Raw genomic sequence first — 19,943 nt, forward strand, 5'->3', positions numbered from 1 at the left:
TGAAATAATTATTTTAGTCCGTGCACGGGTGAGACCTGGGGTACTTCGTGAGTGTCCTCGCTCTTTATCTGTGGCGAGGACTGCGGCTGCTCTTGGCCGCCTGCTCCAGAATCCTCCTTGGTGCCCTTCAGTGGCTCACGCAGCGGCTCCTTCCAGCGCTCGACCATGTCGTTGTACAGCACAGAGCTCAGCTCTGCCTTTGCGATGTCCTTGCGGAACTGCGGGCTCTTGAGCATGGTCAGCACATGCAGACAATTCGGGTATACAAGCTGTTTGGCGTACTCGGGACGTCGCCAGTATTCCAGGTACTCTAGATAGTTCAGGAACTTCTCGTCTTCCAGGAACCCCGTCTGGGCCAGGTAAGTGAGATACTGCATATTAGCGAGCGACTGCACAAACTGATAAGTTAGCAATCAGAAATCTACACTTACCTCCAGCTCGATCTCCCATCTGGTGGGCAGGTCCTCGTCGGCGACCTCAGCCATCTGGAAAGGGATTTTATTTTATTTTATTTATTTTGTCTCATTTATTTTATTTCATTTATTTTACTTTCTATTTAATTTTTTGTTGTTTCGCCTCTTCATGTCCCAGGCCGTCCGCCAAGACCATCCTGTCGGTCGACATCTGCAACTGCTGGACGCCAAGCTGGACGTCGCCGCCAGAGCAGCGAAATTGACCAAATTCCAAGTCCTCGTCGCTTTGCTCTACCCAATAGTGATTGTGCTCGGCCAACTGGTCTGGCTTGCTTCGCCCCGGGAAACGACACACAACTACTTCACCTCGAAAAGAAACATCTTCAACGTCCTATTCGTCAAGAAGGGCTGGCTCTGGACGTCTGTCGTGTACCTTCTACTGCTGCTCAGAGTGCCCAGCACGTCGCGCTATTTCAGTGCGGACTCGCTGGCAGGCTCTTTGAAACAGTTTGCATGCGTGACTCTATGCTGGTTCTTCTATTCGCAGTGGTTTTTTGGCCTGCCCATCATGGACAAGATCTTTGTTCTCACCGGCGGCTCGTGCGCTAACATCCCGCAATCGCGGGCCACTGACTCGCAAAAATTCAGGCTGATGCAGCCCTCCGACCTTGAACTCTATTACTCTAGCTCGCTGACCTCGGCCCAGTGCCGCGCCATCAAGGGGAGGTGGACAGGCGGCCACGACCCGTCCGGCCATATGTTCATTCTGTCTCTAAGCTCTATGTTTCTGATCCTAGAATGTGCGCGGTTCTACACGCTTGACGACCTGGCCACCGAGATACGCAACTTCAACAACGAATGGCGTGAGTTTTCGCGCACCAGAGACACCGCAAGCCTCTGCCGCTTGCTCAAGGACAATCCCCTGGTGTTTATCGGTCTTCTGCTGTGGCTCTGGTTCTGGATGATTTTCGTCACCTCTGTCCATTTCCACACCCTGCTCGAAAACATCGCAGGCCTCGTCTTCAGCTACCTGAGCATCTATGCGTCGATCCGACTGTTCAGATAGGCAGCGTGGACTTGCCCACCCGCCATGCGCTGATCGGAAGAGCCTGAAGATGGACCACCGTTTTTCTGATCCATCCATAGTACAATACCACTCCAATAATCATGCACAGTAGATTCGTGCTGTAGTAGCCGTCCACAATGGTGTTGCACACGCCGCCGTGGCCCAGACAGTCCTTCTTGGCCGAAGGCCCGTAGCAGTTGAAGTACGGAGTCTCCTCAAACGGATTCGCCGCCATTGGCGTGGCAGGCATGCATCGGGCCTTGGTGAGAATGTCGATCAGACTGAGCACGATAATTTTCGGCCACTGACCGCCCAAATTCGACAGCGTGTTCAGCGTGGTCATGTATGTGCCGCCGATGAGCGGGTCGGCAATCTGCGTGTGGAAAGCGCAGATCGACACAAACTGGACCGTCGACATGAACGAGCTCAGCAGGTGCTGGAATATCACGAACAGGAAATACGCTGTGGTCACGTGACCGTCCCTCGGGAAGCACCACACCAGCACCTGTCCCAGCGCAGCAGCGGCTATGCGGCCCAGATACGCGTACATCCACGGTTTCAAAGGCTCGTCTCCCGTGGACCACCTGGCAGAGTAGTATCCAAAAACGATCTCCAGCGGGAAGTCGATCAGCACTGTGATGGCCAGGTCCTCGCGCGAAAAGCCCTTGTCCAGCAGTTTCAAGTTGGTGGCTCCCTCGTTGGCCTGGAAAGCAATTTTCGACACTAGATGCACCAAGATGAAAAGCTTGACGTTTTTCAGCTTGACCACGTTCCACATCTTGTGGTAGACGTCCAAAAGCGTGCTCCTGCCCGCCGGCTCGTTGTACGCGGTGTGCGCCTGCACCACGTTGGCCCTGGACTGCTCGTCTCTCTGCAGCTCCTCCAGCTCTATGTCCTTGGAGGAGGCCTGTTTTCCGCGCGAAAGCGGGTCTTCCGGCACAAAAACGAGAATCACCACTGTCACGGCCAGGTAGATCCACCCCCAAAACCACATGTACTGGCCGAGCGTCAGAAAGCTGTCGGAGCTCGGCGTTTTCCTGAGGTACGAGTTCGCGAAGTCTGCAGAGTTGAACGCGAGGAACACGGTGAAACTGAGGAAGTAGCCCGTGTTGAGGCCGATCGTCTGTGCCGTGGACGCGTAGCTCAGCGCGTCTTTGGACAAGATCGTGAGGGCCCAGCCGTCGACGGCGATGTCCTGCGTCGCACAGAGCAGGATGAGGAAGAAAAAGGTGTAGGCGAGGGTGTAGAGGTTTTCCTGCATGTTGCGCATGAGGGAGTCGATCACCGTTCCCAAGAACAGCAGCGTGAGTCCCGAGATCGTCTGGACAGGGATGATCCAGGAGCGTCTTCGGCCGAGCCGTTTCAGGTAGCACGAGTCGACAATGGGCGACCACAGCAGTTTCAACGAGTACGGGTACGACGCCAGCGAGAAGAAGCCGACCTGGGTGTAGCTCAATTGCGCCGATTTGAGCAGAAACGGCACCGACCCGAACGCCAGCCCTATGGGCACGCCCTGGATCAGGTACAGCAGCACCAGGAGGAGGAACCGCGGCCGATCTTGGCGAGGCAGGTTCTTCTGTGTGGTGCTGAGCTTCTGTCGCGCGTTCTCGAGCGGCGTCAACCTGTCGGCCGCCGCTGCGTGCGCGTCCCCATGGACGCGCGGGGAGGTCGAGTTGGAATCGTCGTGCCGCTTCAGCGAGTTGGCAAAGATGGGCAAAACGTCGGGCGACTCACTCATGAAAGAAAAAATATCCAAACAGTGCTAAATAAATTAATACCAACTAATGCCTAAGTGTACTGCTACTCGTGATTATTAAATTGCGCGACAAAGTCCTGCACCCGGCTGCGCACCTCCTGCGTCTTCACAATCACCACCACCATGCCATCCGAGCCGACGTCGTATTTGATATTTCCCTCGTTCGGGTACGCGACCTGCTCGTCGAACCTGTCGAACCACTCGTTCATTTTCTCCATCGAGTCGATCCCCGCAAGCACGTACTCCTGCATCTCCGTAGCGTTGATGCTCCCGTCCTCGTTTTTCTCGCCGTCCTCGGTGAGAAGCACCAACTTGAAATCGAATCCTAAAGACATAAAAAACTTTTTTGCACGCGTAATGTCTCAAGAAATAACGCCAGCACTCAACAGTCTGGAGGAGGTGATCACGTCGCCGGCGCGGCCGCACCAGAAAGACCGCGACGCAGCGATCCACGCGGAGCTGGAGAAGCTACAAAAGATCAACGGCGCCATAGAGCAGAGCCGCATCTCCATCCAGGAGTCTACAAACTACATCAAGCGCATCAAAGAGAGCACAGTCAAGGCGAACGAGCTCATTCACATCTGGAGCAAAATTCTGTCGCAAAACAAGCACACCGCGGAGTTGCTGGCCGACCCGCAGAACGTGTGGCAGGGAGCCAGCCACGAGGACGAGAAAGTGCAGGAAAAGATGGCCGAGTACGAGGAGCTGGCCGCGCGGTACGAGCAGCTCGTGGAGGAGAAGAAGAGCGACGAAAAGCGCAGAGCGAGGAGAAAGTAGTGCTGTATGATATAATAACGTTTAAAGCTTTCTTGCCAACTATTTCGTGATTTTGCAGATCAGGTCGCCCGCGTCGACGCTTTCGTTCTCGTGCACAATGACCTCGCCGATCTTTCCCGAAACAGGCGAGCTGATCACCATCTCCATCTTCATCGCACTCAGTACACACAGAGGGTCGCCCTTCTTGACCTCGACGCCAGGATGGACGCGCACCTCGATGACCACACCGGCCATAGGAGCCCCCACCTCGTTCGGGTTGTGCGCGTCGGCCTTAGGACGCGTGACCGTCTCCACGGCGGCGAGCTTGTCCTCGACAGTGACCTTTCTCATCTCACCATTGAACTCAAAGTACACCTCTCTGGTGCCTGTTTGCGGCGACAGGTCTCCGATGGCCATCACCTTGATCACAAAGGTCTTACCCTGCTCGATCTCCACAGAGATCTCTTCGTTCAGCTTTGGAGGCGCAAGGAAGAACCTCGTAGGCAGCACAGAAAGGTCGCCGTACTTCTCCTGGATCTTCTTGAACGACTCGAACACCTTCGGATACATGTTGTACGAGGCCACGTCGCACTCGGTGATGGAGTTGCCGAACCTCGACTGCAGCTCCTCCTTGATCTTCTTGAGGTCGAACGGCTCGAGCTCCAATCCCGGCCTGCGAGTCAGCTTTCTTCTCTTTCCGGCCAGAATGTTGGTTCTCAAAGGCTCTGGGAAGCCGCCGTACGGTGTACCCATCAGGCCCTCGAAGAAGTCCAGCACAGAGTCTGGGAAGTCCAGCTCAGAAGCCAGCCTCTCCACGTCCTTGGGAGAAAGCTTGTTGGACACCATGAACTGGGCCAGATCTCCGACAACTTTGGACGTTGGAGTGACCTTGACGATATCGCCCAGCAGCATGTTGGCCTCCTCGTAAGCTTTCTTGGTTTCGAGCCACTGCTCACCCAGACCGACCTGCTGGGCCTGGAATAACAGGTTGGTCAGCTGACCTCCCGGAATCTCGTGGTTGTACACTTCTGGGTCTGGACCCTTCAGGTCGGCCTCGAAGCACGAGTACAGCAGTCTCATCTCGGACCAGTACGCGTCAATTTCCCTGGCGTTCTGCTCGGTCACGCCGGTGTTGATCTCGTTGTCCAAGGCCGCAATGAAGGCGCTCATGGAAGGCTGGGACGTCAGGCCCGACATCGAGTTGACCGCACAATCGACCACGTCGGCTCCGGCAAGTGCACAAGCAACGTAGGTGATCACACCGGTACCGGCTGAGTCGTGGGTGTGGACGTGGATAGGCACAGAAGGATACTTCTTTCTGATGCTGCTGATCAGCAGCTTGGCTGCAGCAGGCTTCAAAGTACCCGCCATATCCTTGATTCCAAGCAAATGAGTGCCCATCTCCATAATCTTGTCGACGGTCTCGAGATAGTACTTGAGGTTGTACTTTTTGCCTGGCTTGAGCATGTCTCCAGAGTAGCAGACAGTGGCCTCAACAACACCGCCGGCCTTCTTGACGGCGTCGACACCGACTTTCAGTTGTTCCAAGTCGTTCAGAGCGTCGAACACTCTGAAAATGTCCACTCCGGCGTCCTTGGCCTGCTTCACAAAGTGGTCAATGGCGTTGTCAGGCAGCGAGGAGTACGCCACTCCGTTGGCTCCTCTCAGAAGCATCTGGAATGGGATGTTTGGCACGGCCTTTCTCAGCTTTCTCAGTCTGTCCCATGGGTCTTCGTGCAAGAAACGCATCGCAACGTCGAAAGTGGCACCTCCCCAACATTCCAGGGCAAAGGCGTATCTAAAGGCATGGGCCGTGGCCGGAGCAATGTTCAGCAAGTCTATAGTTCTAACTCTGGTTGCCAGAAGCGACTGGTGAGCGTCTCTCCAGGTAGTGTCCATGATCAGGCAACCATCGAAAGCTCTTATTTGGTTGGCAAATTGCTCGGGACCGTAGTCCAAAAGGTACTGTCTGAAAGAGTCTGGAGGAGCAGTGTTCTTGATGTCGATCTCCCAGCCGTTAATGTCGTGGATCACCGGGATGTCGGCATCCCTGGTCAGCTTTGGCAGGCCGATCTGGCCCTTGATCGACGAGCCATTGACACACAGGTCAGCAAGGTACGACAGTAACTTCTGAGCTCTGTTTTTGGACTGCACCATCTCGAACAACGAAGGAGTGTCGTCGATAAACGTGGTCCAGCAGTCACCAGACACAAACGTTGGATGGGTCAAAAGAGCCAGCAGGAAAGGAATGTTGGTCTTGACACCCCTAATTCTGAACTCGACCAAAGCTCTAATCATCTTTCTTCTGGCAATCTCGTAGTTAGAGCCAGACGTGGAGCACTTGACCAGCATCGAGTCGTAGTGCGGGGAAATGATGGCGCCTGCAAATCCGTTACCACCGTCCAGTCTCACACCGTTACCTCCCGACGACCTGTACACTTCGATTTTTCCCGTGTCTGGCTGGAAGTTCTTGGCAGGGTCCTCGGTCGTGATTCTGCACTGAATGGCAAAACCCCTGGTGGTAATCTTGTCCTGTAAGAGGCCCAGTTGCTGCAACGAAGCACCGGCAGCGATCTGGATCTGAGCAGCAACAATGTCAACTCCGGTGACCTCCTCGGTGATGGTGTGCTCGACCTGGATTCTAGGGTTGATCTCGATGAAGTAGTGTCTGTTCTGGTTGTCGACGAGGAACTCTGCGGTACCGGCGTTCCGGTAGTTGGCGGCCTTGGCCAGTTTCACAGCGTCGGTCAAGATGGCGTCTCTGACCTCGATAGGAAGAGTTTTGGCCGGAGCAATCTCAACCACCTTCTGGTGTCTTCTCTGCACGGAACAGTCTCTTTCAAAGAGGTGGATAACGTTGCCGTAGTTGTCGGCCAGCAGCTGCACCTCGACGTGCTTCGGCTTGTCCAAAAACCGCTCAATGAAACAGGTGCCGTTGCCGAAAGCGGTTTTGGCCTCGGATGTGGCTCTGTGGAAAGCGTCCGCGATGTTCTCGCCCTCGCGAACCACTCTCATACCACGTCCACCTCCACCAAAAGCGGCCTTGATGATCACCGGGTAGCCGTACTTGTCCACAAATTCCTGGGCCTGCTCGACGCTGTCGATTGGTCCGTCCGTTCCAGGAACCACCGGAACGTTGCACATGCCGGCCAGGTTTCTGGCGCTGACCTTGTCTCCCACGGCGTCGATGACGTTGTGGGGCGGGCCAATCCAGATCATGCCGCTGTCCTCGACTTTCTTAGCGAATTCTGAGTTTTCAGACAAAAAGCCGTAGCCGGGATGAATCATGGAGACGTCGTGTTCAAGGGCAATGTTGATAATCTCGTCAATCTGCAGATACGCCTGGACGGGAGAGTACTGGCCCCTGGCTCCAATGACGTACGCCTCGTCTGCCTTCAACCGGTGCATTGAGAGTCTGTCCTCGTGCGAGTAGATGGCGACGGTCTGCATGGAGAGCTCATGGGCAGATCTGAAGATTCTGATGGGAATCTCGCCTCTGTTGGCGACCAGGATCTTGTTAGCATTGGAAAGAATCTCGGAGTTCTTCCGCAATCTGTGCAGCGACGAATAGTCTTCGACCTGGGCCATCGAAATTGCTATAAAAGATGATTAGAAAAAAGGGAATTTGATGCTAATAAAAATGAGTGCAGAGTAAATGGGGGCAGATGACGTGCCGCCAATTACGGGGGGCAGCATTTTTTTTTCAGTCATGAGCAAAAAAAATTTACAGAGAAAAATAAGCACGGAGTGAGCTCCGTATTGTTTCTTGCACCTAAACAATAAGATTTCGATGACTCCGACCCTTTGCAGTAGTCACCCTTGTTTTTCGATTCTAGACAGCCAATTGAACGTGCTCGTCATTGATAAGCGCCCGGTATGGTTCCAGTGCGTTTGCAACAGTGACGTTGACGAATTTTTCAGTTTGTTGTGGGGCACGACCAACAAAAGTGGACGGGTCGAGTAATCTGTCCAATTGTGACCAAATAGGTTTGAAGTAGTCTGTGCTCTTAATTCTCTCAATTAGGTCGTTGTCGCCGCCCTCCTGCTTGACCACCGCCGACGCCTGGTGCGACAGCACGCGGATCTCCTCGTGGCATTCCTGCCGCGAAGCTCCCTGCTCCACCATCGCCATGATGATGTTCTCGGTCGCCATGAACGGCAGCTCCGCCTTGATGCGGCGCTCAATCACTTTCGGGTACACCACCAGGCCGGACGTGATATTCAGAAGCGTCGAGAGCAGAATGTCTGCCGTCAGAAAGGCCTCCGGAATGGAAATTCTTCTGATGGCAGAGTCGTCCAGCGTTCTCTCAAACCACTGCACGGACGCCGTCTGGAACGCGTCCTGGTACAGGGAGCCCAAGTGACGCGACAGCGAGCACACGCGCTCGCATCTCATCGGGTTGCGCTTGTAGGCCATGGCAGACGATCCGATCTGGCTTTTTTCGAACGGCTCTTCCATCTCTTTGAGGTTCGCCAGCAGTCTAATATCGGTGGCCATCTTGTGGCATGAGGCGCCCAAAGACGACAGCGGGTGCAACGCGTCGATGTCGATTTTGCGCGAGTACGTCTGCCCCGTGCAAGGATACGCGTACTCAAATCCTAGCAGCTCCACCACCTTCTCGTCCAGAGCCTCGACCTTGTCGTGGTCTCCGTGGAAAAGAGACAGGAAGGACGCCTGTGTGCCGGTGGTGCCCTTAACCCCACGCAGTCCGATGTCGTCTCTAGCCCGCTGCATGTTTCTGAGGTCCCAGAGCAGCTCCTGGAGCCACAGAGTTGCTCTTTTTCCAACAGTCGTCAGCTGAGCGGGCTGAAAATGGGTCCAGCCGAGCACCGGCAGGTCTTTGTACTCCAGAGCGAATATGGCCAGTCTGTTGATCACGTTGACAAGCTTGGGGATCAGAACGTCGTACGCGTCTCTGAGGAAAATCAGGTCCGCGTTGTCTGTCACGTAGCACGAGGTGGCTCCCAAATGGATGATTCCGGCAGCGGCAGGGCACGTTTCGCCAAAAACGTGGACGTGCGCCATCACGTCGTGTCTGACAATGGCCTCTTCCTTTTTGGCGGCCTCGATCTCCTCGTCGGTGATTTCGAGGTGCTTGGACATCTGCTCGATAGCTTCGTCAGTGACGACTGAAAGACCGAGCGATTTCTCGGCAATTGCCAGGTTGTACCACAGCTTTCTCCACGTGGAGAACCTGTTGCGCAGAGAGAAGATCTGCGACATCTCCTTCGACGCATACCGCGACGACAGCGGGGTGGCATAGGTGTCGTTCGACATGGTAAAAAAATGAAGTAAATTAAAAATTAATTTGACTCTGCATACAAAAAATGCATTTTGGCCAGAGCGGAAAATGTGGGGGGCGAGGCGAGATGCCAGGAGGCAATATATAAGAAAGAGCTACGGGAGGACAGACACGCTATTGTTCTAGATGGGCAGCCCGCAAGGCTGAGGCTTCTTCTCTGCTTTGGTGCTGACGGGGGATATAAGAGGGACGTTTTCATTTGCTCAGGAACGGTAATTTGAAGGACGAAAATTAAATAATGAGGAAATATAAAGCTGAAATAAGCTACACTGTTTTTTTTATCCTCCCCCCATACTCCGCGAAAAAGCTCATGTAGTCCAAGGAGGCTCACCAACTCGCCGTCCTCGACAACGCTACACTGTGTAAAGCAGTATTTGCTGCTCCATGGCCGACACAGAATCTGCTTCCAAGGAGCCGAAATCATCGTCTGGACAGACGACAACGTGGTTGCGACTCAGTGGTGCAGCATTGGCAGCACAAATCTGAGGAATGCTGCATCGAAAGTAAATTCCCGTCCCGTCGTTTGTAAAATCTGTTCCATGGCAGACGCAATCCCATTTATACTGCCATCTGGGACAACGTAGGACCGCATCTTTCACGCTTCTTCCCAATCACAATGATGAAATTTTGCTCGAAGGTGGAAAACACAGGGAGAGAGCAGGCCGTTCGGCATAGTCAGCCTCCTATTGTGCACTTATGGAGCCGTTTTCGTTATTCAGGTCAACCCTGGTAGTCATCAAATAACCCGACCTGCTGAACGGAGTCTAAGCCAGTAACTGTAAAGGAACACAAGCTTAATGCTCTCGACAGTGCGGCACAAGTAAGTGGATGTGGCTCAATTGCTACACTTTCCGTAGCTGTCCTATTTGTACCTGCCAAAATTCACCCCAAAACTAATCACAATTTGCGATTACTCGCGCGAGATCAACTCTGCTCTGCACGCATTCCACCATTACCACGGATTCTTCACTTCTTTGCTTTCGCTGCCAAAGGAAGCTATAAGCACCATATCAGGCGAAACTCTACACCCCAGACCAAAATAGTTCCTGCCTAAATTTCAGTTGTTATTGCTAACACCATGTCCTCTCAATCGCTGCCTAACGGCACGGCCAAGGCTGAAATGCGGCCTTCCGGCAAGAAGAACAGGAAACTGCGCAAAAAGGCCGCCCGGCCACAGCCGATTATGAAATACGCCTGGCTGGCCGGCCATGTCAGCACGTTGCTCTTCGGGCTCATCTTCCTTAGGTACTACGTTGTCCACAAGCAACACCAGTCGTGGGTGGCCTTTGTCGGCTACAGACTTGCGTGGGTGGGTGTCTGGATCAGCTACAGCGTGGCCATCATGTCTCACTTTGACAAAAAATCGCTGCCTTCCTATTTCACGCTCATGACCACAGAAAACTTCCAGTACCTCGTTCTGTCTGTGCACTGGTTCTTCGGATGGTCGTCTTTCTTCAAGCTGCTGCCGTATCTTCTGATTGCGACGCTACAGCTGTCCAGCCACTTCCAGATCAGGCCGTTGCTCAAACTGGAGCCGGTTTTCAAGAAAATCATCGTCTACAACGAATTGTTCCTGTTTGTGCTGCTTGCGTTCGATACGCTGTGCATGAGAGGCAACTCCGGCTTCGGCCTCGTCAGCTACGCGATGTTCTACTGGCTCAGGCTGCTGCACAGCGAGGACAACAGGTTCTTCGTCTACTCGGTGATCAGCAAACTGGACACGTTCATGTCGAAGCAGAAGAACCCAACCATCGTGGAGCTCTGGAGCGAGGTCAAGAAGTTTTTGAGCGTCAAACAGAGCAAGTTCGAGTCCCAGTACTTGGCCGAGTAACTACATGTAACTACATAGATGAGACACAAGACATCCGTCAGAAACTTGAGCTTTGGTAAACTGTGTTGTCTTCAGACTTGTTCAGAAGCAGAACTGAAGTAGTATTCATCATAGAATGCCTGTGGCTGTCTCATCGAAGTGTTTTCCTGAACACGTCAACCAAACCTGGAGGTCAGTACTGTTTCAGATGGTGATGCATGTTTTCACGGCTCATCGAATCGGAGATTATTCGCCTACGAAGTGTTCTGGGGAACAATCATCATCAGTACTTACAGTAAACTTTTGAGGTAAAATTTTTTGCGTGGGCATTTAATCTGTGAATTATTTGAGAGCGTTATTTCGGGCACCGGCGGCATCCAGGAGTACAGGCTCGCAGCTGAACGCCTGCCAGACGCCGGCCGCACCAGCCGCCCCGACTTTACGCTTGACGCGCTACGAGACCCTCCGATCGTGCTACAAAAGTTCTGCATCATGTATTATACTAATCTACTCAGCCGTAGCACGAGTGTAGATGTACTGCTTGGAGTGCTTGAGCACTGGCTTGATCACACCGTCCTCCTCCAGCTGCTTGAGAGCAACTCTGGCGACGGATCCACCGATCTTCAATCTGTCGACCAAGATGGAAACAGACACAAATCTGTAGGTTGGCACCTCCTTCATAATTCTGTCGTACTTCTCCTGGTCCAGCACAACAACGTGCTGGGCCTTGTCCTTAACCTTTCCCTTGGACCACTTCTTCTTGGACTTCTTACCACCAGCAAGGGCGGCAGCGGCCTTTGCTGCCTTGGATTGTTGAACTTTTGGAGGCATCTAGCGTGTTAGCGGCGAACGTCGATAATCCACCTACCTTGTGTTATATGTTGGCTATCCAAATAATTCACACGGTTTTGAAAATTTTAACCTGGCTTAGATAAGCAGAGATACCCAGCCCGCGTGCAAGTCATGTGACACATATTCCAGTCGAGATCGCCAGCCCGTTCGCGCACCTCCCTACACCAGCCTGCCCGTGTGCTTCGAACTTGTTTCGCAGTTGAAACTGATATCCTACTTAAAACGCGCTAGAGCCTCGTGTTTGTGTACAGGTCAACTGGTTCGTGTTTTGTGGAATTGCCATGGCTAAAAGAAGCAAATCCCAGCTCACAGCAGACGCCGCTCTTGCCGAGGACTACGACAGCGACGAGGAAGTATTCGAGGGAGCCAAGCGTGCTTCGGCGGACGTGATGGCGTCGCGGCCTATTGCCAGGCTGAAGCCGCGGCTCAAGGCCGCGAACGGCTCCAAGCCAGAGCCCAAAATTGGCGGGGCTTTTGGGTTCCTCGGGGCCTCCGCCACGGAACAATCTAGTAAACCAGCCAATACGCTTGCATCTTCAAAGTCTACAGAGGAGGTTATCAGCGACCAGCCTACACAGTTAAAATCCTTGAATGCTCTCTTTTTGCAGGCCATCAACAACGCCATTCAAAAGAACCCCATTGCAGACTTGCGTCCCGTTTTGTCCAAGTACAATGAGTATTACGACAAGGTGGTGAAAAATAAAATTGCCGTGAAAAAGGCAGAGGTGCCAAAGGTCGATGTGAAGGTGGGCGAGGTGGAGAACCCCGAGTTCAGGTTTGGCGATACCAAGCCTGCAGAATCTGAGGAGGAGGAGGAAAAGCCAGTGGAAATAAAAGGACCAGCGTTCAAGCTGGACACGCTGCCAAAGTCGAAGAACTACGGGTTCAAATTCGGCCACGCTCCGCCTCCGGACTCGGACTCGGACGACGACGTCAAGATAGAAGGCCCAAAGTTCCAGCTGCCGGGCAGCACACAGATCAAGGACAATGTGTTTAAGCTGCCAAAGAAGGAGGAAAAGGAGGAGAAGAAGGAGGAGAAGCCAGCGTTCACATTTGGTCAGACAGAGACTAAGGAGGCTCCTAAGGAGGCTCCTAAGTTTTCGTTTGGTCAGACGCCCGCCCCGGCCTTCTCGTTGGGCAGCCAGCCCGAGCCGACTGAAAGGCAGGAAAAGCCTGTGGAAAAGCCAGAAAAACCAGCGGAAAAACCAGCAGAAACACCAGCAGGAAAACCAACATTCTCGTTTACAGATAAACCGGCGTTCTCATTCAACGTGCCAAAGGAGAACAAAGAAGAGCAGAAGCCGGAGCAAAACTCAGAGCAGAAGTCAGAGCAGAAACCAGCCTTTTCGTTTGGCTCTTCTTCCGCCTTCTCCTTCACCAAACCCTCCGAAACCAAAACGGCCGACTCTGAGCCGGCCAAGCCGGCGTTCTCGTTCTCCGCCCCTTCGAACGGGTTCAACTTCTCGTCCCAGCCCGCACAAAAGCCTGCCGCGTCCAACCCGTTCAATTTCGCGTCCACGTCACAGAACACCGCTCCTGCCGCTTCGACGTTCAACTTCAATTTCTCTGCACCAAAACCAGAAGCAAACAAGGACGACACTGCCAACGAGGAGGAGGAGCAGGTGCAGAACGAGGACGTCAAGGGCGACTTTGCCGTTGTCAAGCTGACACAGAAGGTGGACACGAAAACCGGCGAGGAGAACGAGACGGTTCTGTACACGAAAAAATCCAAGGTGCTCAAGTTCGACGCGGCTGACAAGTCGGATCCGTACAAGTCGATCGGGCTGGGCGAGCTGAAGGTGCTCAAGAACACAGAAACGGGCAAGTCGCGGATCCTGGTGCGGTCCGAGGGCAGCCTGAACGTGCTGCTCAACGTGGCTATTCTGAAAGACGTTAAGTACGAGCTGATCGGCAAGGGCAACTCCATGCGGATCCCAACGTTCTCGCCCGACGGCAAGCTCGAGACGTATATTGCGCGCGTCAAGACGGCCGACGACGGCAAGAACCTGCTCGAAAAAGTGCAAAGCTGCCAGTGACGTTGTAGAATATGTACGTATATTACATAATATAGGAGGCATCATTGAGGTACGCTCTGGCGACGCAGCACCGTGCGGACGTCCGTGATGAACTCTATAGCGTCCCCGACGTCCAGATACTTGTATGCGTATTTTTCGGACTTGTTTAGGTGCGCCAGACACTCGGGGCCCAGCACGTTGCAGATCTCCTCTTTGGAGCCCAGTAATTTATACTGAATCTTGCGAATCAGCGCGAGCAGCACGCGCAGCGGGAACGTGTCGCCCTCGAAGATGTATATGTCGACGAGCCGGCTGCACACGTCCATGTTGAGACATTTGGAGAAGAGACTGGGCACCGTGTTGGCGATGACTGTGCGTGGTTGCAAGCCGACGGCTTTGAAATGTGCGTGGATGGCAGGGCTCGTTTTGGCGAGAAACTTGTCGAACTGCGCCGTGATGTCCTCCAGGTACTCGTTGTTCGTGTCCACTAACAGATGGTAGATGAGTTTTTTCGACACCAAGTTCACAAACATGCGCAGTGTCAGTTTTTCGTCGCGCAAATTGTAGTAGAGCACGCAGATGAGATTTACCAGGTGCGTGAGCTGGATCTGCTGGAACTGCCGGCTCGCAGACTCGCGCTGGTGCAGGTTGAACGCAAGCATCACCTTGAGAATCGAGTCGAACGCCTGGCCGTACTGGAATATCAGCAGGTTAGGGAACGCCTGCTGGATCAGGTCGGAGTAGCTCTGCACGCTCCTGATTAAATGGATGTTTTTGCTGTTCTGCGCGGCGAACTGCTTTGGATCCGGCCGCTGCACCTTGAAATCGCACGCCTTGCTGATAATGTTGTCAGCCTCGCTCAAGTACTGCGCTATCTGGCTGTCGCTCAGTTCGGTCCTGCCCATCTGTCTGATCCACACGTTGATGCGCAGATCTGCCGGCACGCCGCGCCACCACAGCTCCCGGGTCTCCGCCAGGCACACGAGGCGGTCGTAGTCGCGCAGCACGGCGCGCCACGCGGCACGGTCTTTTTCCGTCTGCTTCGCCTGCTCCTCGAGATGTCTCTTCCGCTCGGCCAGTTTTTTCTGTTCCTGGTCGATCTGCGCCTGCAGCAGCCGTTGGTAGTCTCTGGTGTGTTTGGACGCCTCGCGCGGGTCCTTTGGCGGCAGGTTTGTCTGTCTCGTCACCGTCAGGTAGCCCAGCTTCTCCTTGGACGTTGCCGGCACTGAAAGATGCTTGTAGCTGTTGAGCATCGCGATGCGCTCGAGCGACTCGTTCACGAGCGGGTCCTCGCTCAGACTGAGCCTGCACGCGTCGTCACTGAACTTTGAGTCGTCCTCCAGCAGGCTCAGCTCCGAGAGATCGGAAGACGCACTGAAGATCGACGACGCGCGCGTCTTGGGCGAGCCAAAGCTGGAGAAACTCGACACAGAGCCGTATTTCCGCAGCGGCCGCAGCGGCGACGGCCGGTACGCCTGCTCGCGCTGCGCCAGCGACCGGAGCGGCCGCGTGTACGGCACGTTGTACACTATGAGGTCGTCGGGCAGCTCGTCGTCAGACAGAAAGTCTGCCGTGTCGAGCGCAGAGGACCGCCTCATCATCTCGGCGGCCATCGTGCGCTTCTTCTGGCCCAGCCGCAGCCGCTGGGACGGCGTGATAAACACGGCCTCTGGCGAGGTGCCCGCTGCGGTGCCGGGGGCCGCGCCGCCTCGCTTTCGCGGCAAAGAGTGCACCGTGCTGGACCGCGACACAGTGCCGTTCAGCGGCACGTCCTCAAAGGACTCTTGTTGGATCACCTCCAGGAGCGAAGGAAGAAGCATGGAGGCAGCAAAAGGCGAGAACCGAGAAATTTGTGAGATTACACGAAGCGGTGATTTCTTTACCTCCTTCCAAAAACGGAAACTACTAAATATAACTAGGCGGTGCAGCAGAAGCGTGTCGTAGAGACGTGTTTGAGAATGTAGGGGCTTGGCTGTGCGCAAGGAACAATGTCGCTGTCGTCTGGCCAGACCGTCTACGGGAGATTGCTGGCAGTGCTGGCAGTATGTACACGTTAGTCATTATTTATCGTCTTTGTTCAGGATCTTCTTGAACGCATTGCTCAGGAAGGACTCGATCCGCCTGAGGTTCGACGGGTGCTCACAGTCGGCACCCGCGGAGGCCTCCTGGTCAACGCTCTCCAGCGGCTTCCAGCTAGGATCCATTCTGTTCGCCTTGTTGTCGCCAAAGGCATCCGCCAGGGCCTCCAACAGCGCCGTCTGCGTAGCATTCTGCGGTTTGAGCGGGACAACGTTCAGCACCACCCGCAGGTCGCCTCTTCTGTTGCCTGCGTACGGAACACCGCGTTCAGGAATCGTGATCACCTTGCCGTGCTCCGACCCGGCAGGAATCTTGATCTTCACCTTCTGGCCCTCGAGGGTTGGTATCTCCACGGTGCCTCCCAGAGCCGCCGTCGTCATCGCAACTTTGCAGTTGTAGATCACGTTGACGCCGTCCCTGACAAACTCTGGGTCCGGAGCCACCTTGATTCTGATGATCAGGTCACCGTTGCTCAGAACAGTGCCTTTCGACGTCGTAGTGTGAGGAGCATTGCCGGCGCCGCTCACACGGATCCTCGACCCGTCCTTAATACCCTTTGGCAGGTTAACCTCTGTCTGTCTGTGTTGATCCACAACTCCCTCGCCGTGACAGGTCGAACATGCGTCCGAGGGATTAATAAATACTCCACTTCCTCCACAGGCCTTGCACGTGGACGCCATCTGGAAGCCCGCTTGCAACTGGTACACCTGCGAGCCTGTTCCGTCACAGCTCCTGCACGTGCTCTTCTTGCGGTTCCGCTTTAGACCCGAGCCGGAACAGGCGTCACACTGACACACCGCTCTGTAATCGATCGAGGCACGAGTTCCGAAAATGGCCTCGCGGAACGAAATCGTCTTCAGCACCTCCACATCCTCTCCCTGGAAATGCTGGACCCCACGCTGTCTACCTCCACCCATGCCTCCAAACAAGTCCTCGAAATTAAACCCAAACCCTTCAAATGGATTGCCACCTTGGAACCCGCCCTGGAAACCGGCAAATGGGTTGCCGCCGTGCGCTCCGCCAAAACCGGCGCCTCCGCCTCCAGCGTTTGGATCGAACGCTGCGGCTCCAAACTGGTCGTACTGCTGTTTTTTCTGTGGATCGCTTAGTATGTCATACGCCTCTTGTAACTCATGGAACTTCTTTTCCGCTCCTTCCTCCTTGTTGACATCTGGATGGTACTTTTTCGCAAGCTTGTAGTACGCCTTCTTGATATCCGAGGCAGAGGCGCTCTGACTAACTCCCAGCGTCTTGTACGGATCCTCTAGCTGGGTGGGCCTGCTACTGTGGAATTCTCTGCACGCACCCCTTATCCCATGGAAAGCAAGCGGCCTGGCATATCTCATGGACCGCGATTGTGAATTCCAGACCAGCCGACGAGGCAACAATCTGACTTTCAGGACGCTATTCATAGATTAATCAATGCTATATTGTTTTAAGTGCTTGATATTTTTTTGATATTTTTTTCGCCTAATAGTACATGGGAGTCCGGGTTACATAACCAGAGATTTCTAGAAAAATCACGACTCGAACGCCTGGGCCACCAGGTCCTTGAGCTCGTTCGCGGCATCCTCAGGGTTGTCACTGCGCGAAGTGGACGAGCCTTTTTGCGCGGTCTTTGCGCGCTCGGCGTTGCCCCCAAATAAATTGTTGATGATGTCCTCGTAGCTGGGGTCGCCTCCTTCCTCGTGCTTTTTGGCTCCCGCTTCTGGTTGCGGAATTCTGGTAGCGGTCGTCTGAATATTTGCGTGCCGGGTTCCAGCTTTTGGTCTTTCAACCTTCGTGGCCGCCCTGCTCGAGTCGTGAGAGTAGTTTCTGTCAGGCTCTCCTGTGACTTTCACCAAATAGTCAGGGAGCTCCAGTCCGTTCTTCAAATAGTACATCTTCCAGTTTCTGGCCTTATCCTTGAGCTGCAGTGTCGTTCTGTTCTTCAGAGCCTCACTGATGGACCCACCGGGCCCGTACAGCTCCAAAATGGCCGTCCATTGCGTTCCCTTAAGCTTCAGCCCGTCCCTCAGCGCCTCTTCCTCCTCCTGGCTCCAGACTCTTCTGAACGTCGTCGGTCTGTTCTGTCGATAGCTTCTGGCTTTCTTAGTCTTTTGTTCTGGCTCGGGCGTGTTCTCGCCCGAGTCTTTGCCGTCGCCGTCGAATTGGCGTTTTCTCGCGACAGAATCAGTGCCCAGACGCAATCTCGTAAGCTCCTTTGTGATCTTCCCCTTTGGTCCCCAAATCAAAAAACCCACGTTTTTGGACACATAGTCCAGAAGATCGTTCAGAAACTTAATCCATTCGTACTTTTCCATGAGCGAATCGTCCTCCTTCATGTTCATAAGATTATCCTTTCTGGAGTCGCATCTGGCTAGAAAGTCCAGCTCGGCCGGCGTGAAAAGCGTCGAGTTGCGCACAATGGTGTGTTTTGAGGTATCAAAGTCGGGCTGCTTGCGCTTCAGTAGGATTTCATCCAGATTATCAGGAAACAGATCTTTGAGAATTTCCTCTTTAGAACGATCGCCCAGCTCAATGGCCGAGATGAAAGCCTGTGTTTTAAGCTCCAGGAATAAAATAGCGTGCGATTTGAGAAACTTGGTCTGGTTGTTCGGAGCTCTGCTGCTCTGCGCGAAGGGGTACGACGAGCTCAACAAGGTAGACTGCAGGGTGTTGTCCTGCTTGAGGTTGGACAACGATCGCGTCGGGTCCAGGTTCTGTGGAGGACAGAACACGTCCAGGAACGCCTCGTTTAAGAAGAAGAATCCCAAGTCGATCAGTCCCAGCGTCGCGAGAAGGAAAGTCGCAAGATTCACCTTCCGCAACGTTCCTTCTATCGTGTCTTCCTTGCCGCGGAAAAACTCAGGAGCAGCCTCGCCGTACTTCCAGAGGCCAAAAGTGACGTTTTCCACTGTGAAGAACGGGCTTTCCTCGGAGTTGTACACCCTTTTCGTAGTCTCAAACAGCTCGATCAGGTTTCCAAACGCAATGCCTGCAAAAGACTCGCGATTGGAAACCAGTTCCATGATCTTTTGGTACGGCCCTTGGGAGATGATTCGTAATATCTGAGTCGCCAGGTTGTCCAACACTGGCAGCGTGTTGATCAGCAGCTGAATGTTGAAAGAGAGATTGGATGGGGCGGTGAAGGTCAGCGGGAGAGCAGCCAGCTGGGCATGGACAACATCAACAGGGGCCGCCTGCGTCTGCTGGCTCTGGACAAGCTCTCGGTAAGCCCTCAAAGCTGGAGATTCTGTGGTTTCTCGCACGAGCTCCGAGTTATTAGGAATGGACAGGCCTTTGAAATTTGTGGTTTCCCCGGACAACATCGACAAGGTAGGATCCAAATTACGGTCCTCCGGCTTGTTATCCTTATCGTCTACTGTGGCTTCGGAATGCGATTTGAGCTGTGTTTCTTCCTGTGGCTGTTGCGTTTCCTTCTCACTGTTTATATCCTCAGACTTGCTGCTGTCTTTTTCGTCTTTGTGCTCCTCCTGCTCACCAATGATTTTCTGGAAATGAATATTCAGCTCCTCGTCGTTAAGCTGTTCGATGTTATCAAATCTGAACCCAGGAAGCTGGGAGGTGAGCAGCTCTAGCTGATGGTGGTCTATGTGTTCGTGGTCGAGCTCCTTGGTGATCTGCGGGTCGATCACGGGTGACTTCGGCTCCGCGGACGGCTCCGTGCCCGATGTCTGCTTATCTTGGGCCATTTTGTTGCGTTTCCAACAAACAAGAAGCAATAAACAATAATAAAACTGTTTAAAATTTTATCAACACATCTCTACATTTGCAAGAGACTAAAATAAAAAAATTTTATCATGTTCACAGCCAGCCGGTTTACGGTTGTTACGCGTAATTACACTTCTGAAAAGGGATAATTAATTTGTTACGGACGTGTAAGCAAAAAA

At 53.7% G+C, this 19,943-nt stretch overlaps 13 protein-coding genes across 13 annotated transcripts; 4 read left to right on the plus strand and 9 right to left on the minus strand.

The window, feature by feature from the left end:
• Window positions 1-8: 8 nt before the first annotated feature.
• KL911_004086 (uncharacterized protein) lies at window positions 9-485 on the minus strand (the record flags this gene model as incomplete). The annotated part of the gene is made up of 2 exons (XM_043199338.1): window positions 9-350; window positions 432-485. The coding sequence occupies 2 exons, from the start codon at window positions 483-485 to the stop codon at window positions 9-11; spliced, it is 396 nt and encodes a 131-aa protein (XP_043053355.1).
• A 67-nt stretch (window positions 486-552) lies between these two features.
• Window positions 553-1,170, minus strand: KL911_004087 (uncharacterized protein; the record flags this gene model as incomplete). Its single annotated transcript, XM_043199339.1, has 2 exons — window positions 553-770; window positions 1,005-1,170. 2 exons carry the CDS (start codon window positions 1,168-1,170, stop codon window positions 553-555), a joined length of 384 nt encoding a protein of 127 aa, XP_043053356.1.
• Window positions 1,171-1,206: 36 nt separating this feature from the next.
• On the minus strand, window positions 1,207-2,257 carry KL911_004088 (uncharacterized protein; the record flags this gene model as incomplete). Its single annotated transcript, XM_043199340.1, has 2 exons — window positions 1,207-1,439; window positions 1,648-2,257. 2 exons carry the CDS (start codon window positions 2,255-2,257, stop codon window positions 1,207-1,209), a joined length of 843 nt encoding a protein of 280 aa, XP_043053357.1.
• Window positions 2,258-2,369: 112 nt separating this feature from the next.
• On the plus strand, window positions 2,370-3,271 carry KL911_004089 (uncharacterized protein; the record flags this gene model as incomplete). Its single annotated transcript, XM_043199341.1, has 2 exons — window positions 2,370-2,388; window positions 2,529-3,271. 2 exons carry the CDS (start codon window positions 2,370-2,372, stop codon window positions 3,269-3,271), a joined length of 762 nt encoding a protein of 253 aa, XP_043053358.1.
• An 87-nt stretch (window positions 3,272-3,358) lies between these two features.
• Window positions 3,359-4,012, plus strand: KL911_004090 (uncharacterized protein; the record flags this gene model as incomplete). Its single annotated transcript, XM_043199343.1, has 1 exon — window positions 3,359-4,012. One exon carries the CDS (start codon window positions 3,359-3,361, stop codon window positions 4,010-4,012), a length of 654 nt encoding a protein of 217 aa, XP_043053359.1.
• Window positions 4,013-4,051: 39 nt separating this feature from the next.
• KL911_004091 (uncharacterized protein) lies at window positions 4,052-7,579 on the minus strand (the record flags this gene model as incomplete). The annotated part of the gene is made up of 1 exon (XM_043199344.1): window positions 4,052-7,579. The coding sequence occupies one exon, from the start codon at window positions 7,577-7,579 to the stop codon at window positions 4,052-4,054; it is 3,528 nt and encodes a 1,175-aa protein (XP_043053360.1).
• Window positions 7,580-7,823: 244 nt separating this feature from the next.
• On the minus strand, window positions 7,824-9,269 carry KL911_004092 (uncharacterized protein; the record flags this gene model as incomplete). The annotated part of the gene is made up of 1 exon (XM_043199345.1): window positions 7,824-9,269. The coding sequence occupies one exon, from the start codon at window positions 9,267-9,269 to the stop codon at window positions 7,824-7,826; it is 1,446 nt and encodes a 481-aa protein (XP_043053361.1).
• A 1,103-nt stretch (window positions 9,270-10,372) lies between these two features.
• On the plus strand, window positions 10,373-11,184 carry KL911_004093 (uncharacterized protein; the record flags this gene model as incomplete). Its single annotated transcript, XM_043199346.1, has 2 exons — window positions 10,373-10,599; window positions 10,692-11,184. The coding sequence occupies 2 exons, from the start codon at window positions 10,373-10,375 to the stop codon at window positions 11,182-11,184; spliced, it is 720 nt and encodes a 239-aa protein (XP_043053362.1).
• A 427-nt stretch (window positions 11,185-11,611) lies between these two features.
• Window positions 11,612-11,935, minus strand: KL911_004094 (uncharacterized protein; the record flags this gene model as incomplete). Its single annotated transcript, XM_043199347.1, has 1 exon — window positions 11,612-11,935. The coding sequence occupies one exon, from the start codon at window positions 11,933-11,935 to the stop codon at window positions 11,612-11,614; it is 324 nt and encodes a 107-aa protein (XP_043053363.1).
• A 302-nt stretch (window positions 11,936-12,237) lies between these two features.
• On the plus strand, window positions 12,238-13,992 carry KL911_004095 (uncharacterized protein; the record flags this gene model as incomplete). Its single annotated transcript, XM_043199348.1, has 1 exon — window positions 12,238-13,992. The coding sequence occupies one exon, from the start codon at window positions 12,238-12,240 to the stop codon at window positions 13,990-13,992; it is 1,755 nt and encodes a 584-aa protein (XP_043053364.1).
• A 41-nt stretch (window positions 13,993-14,033) lies between these two features.
• On the minus strand, window positions 14,034-15,791 carry KL911_004096 (uncharacterized protein; the record flags this gene model as incomplete). The annotated part of the gene is made up of 1 exon (XM_043199349.1): window positions 14,034-15,791. The coding sequence occupies one exon, from the start codon at window positions 15,789-15,791 to the stop codon at window positions 14,034-14,036; it is 1,758 nt and encodes a 585-aa protein (XP_043053365.1).
• A 240-nt stretch (window positions 15,792-16,031) lies between these two features.
• On the minus strand, window positions 16,032-17,462 carry KL911_004097 (uncharacterized protein; the record flags this gene model as incomplete). Its single annotated transcript, XM_043199350.1, has 1 exon — window positions 16,032-17,462. The coding sequence occupies one exon, from the start codon at window positions 17,460-17,462 to the stop codon at window positions 16,032-16,034; it is 1,431 nt and encodes a 476-aa protein (XP_043053366.1).
• A 108-nt stretch (window positions 17,463-17,570) lies between these two features.
• On the minus strand, window positions 17,571-19,745 carry KL911_004098 (uncharacterized protein; the record flags this gene model as incomplete). Its single annotated transcript, XM_043199351.1, has 1 exon — window positions 17,571-19,745. One exon carries the CDS (start codon window positions 19,743-19,745, stop codon window positions 17,571-17,573), a length of 2,175 nt encoding a protein of 724 aa, XP_043053367.1.
• Window positions 19,746-19,943: the final 198 nt, after the last annotated feature.

The sequence above is a fragment of the Ogataea haglerorum genome (genome assembly GCF_019207285.1).
Source record: "Ogataea haglerorum isolate 81-453-3 chromosome Unknown 81-453-3_NODE_11_length_416158_cov_97.210077, whole genome shotgun sequence".
Classification (NCBI taxonomy): domain Eukaryota; kingdom Fungi; phylum Ascomycota; class Pichiomycetes; order Pichiales; family Pichiaceae; genus Ogataea; species Ogataea haglerorum.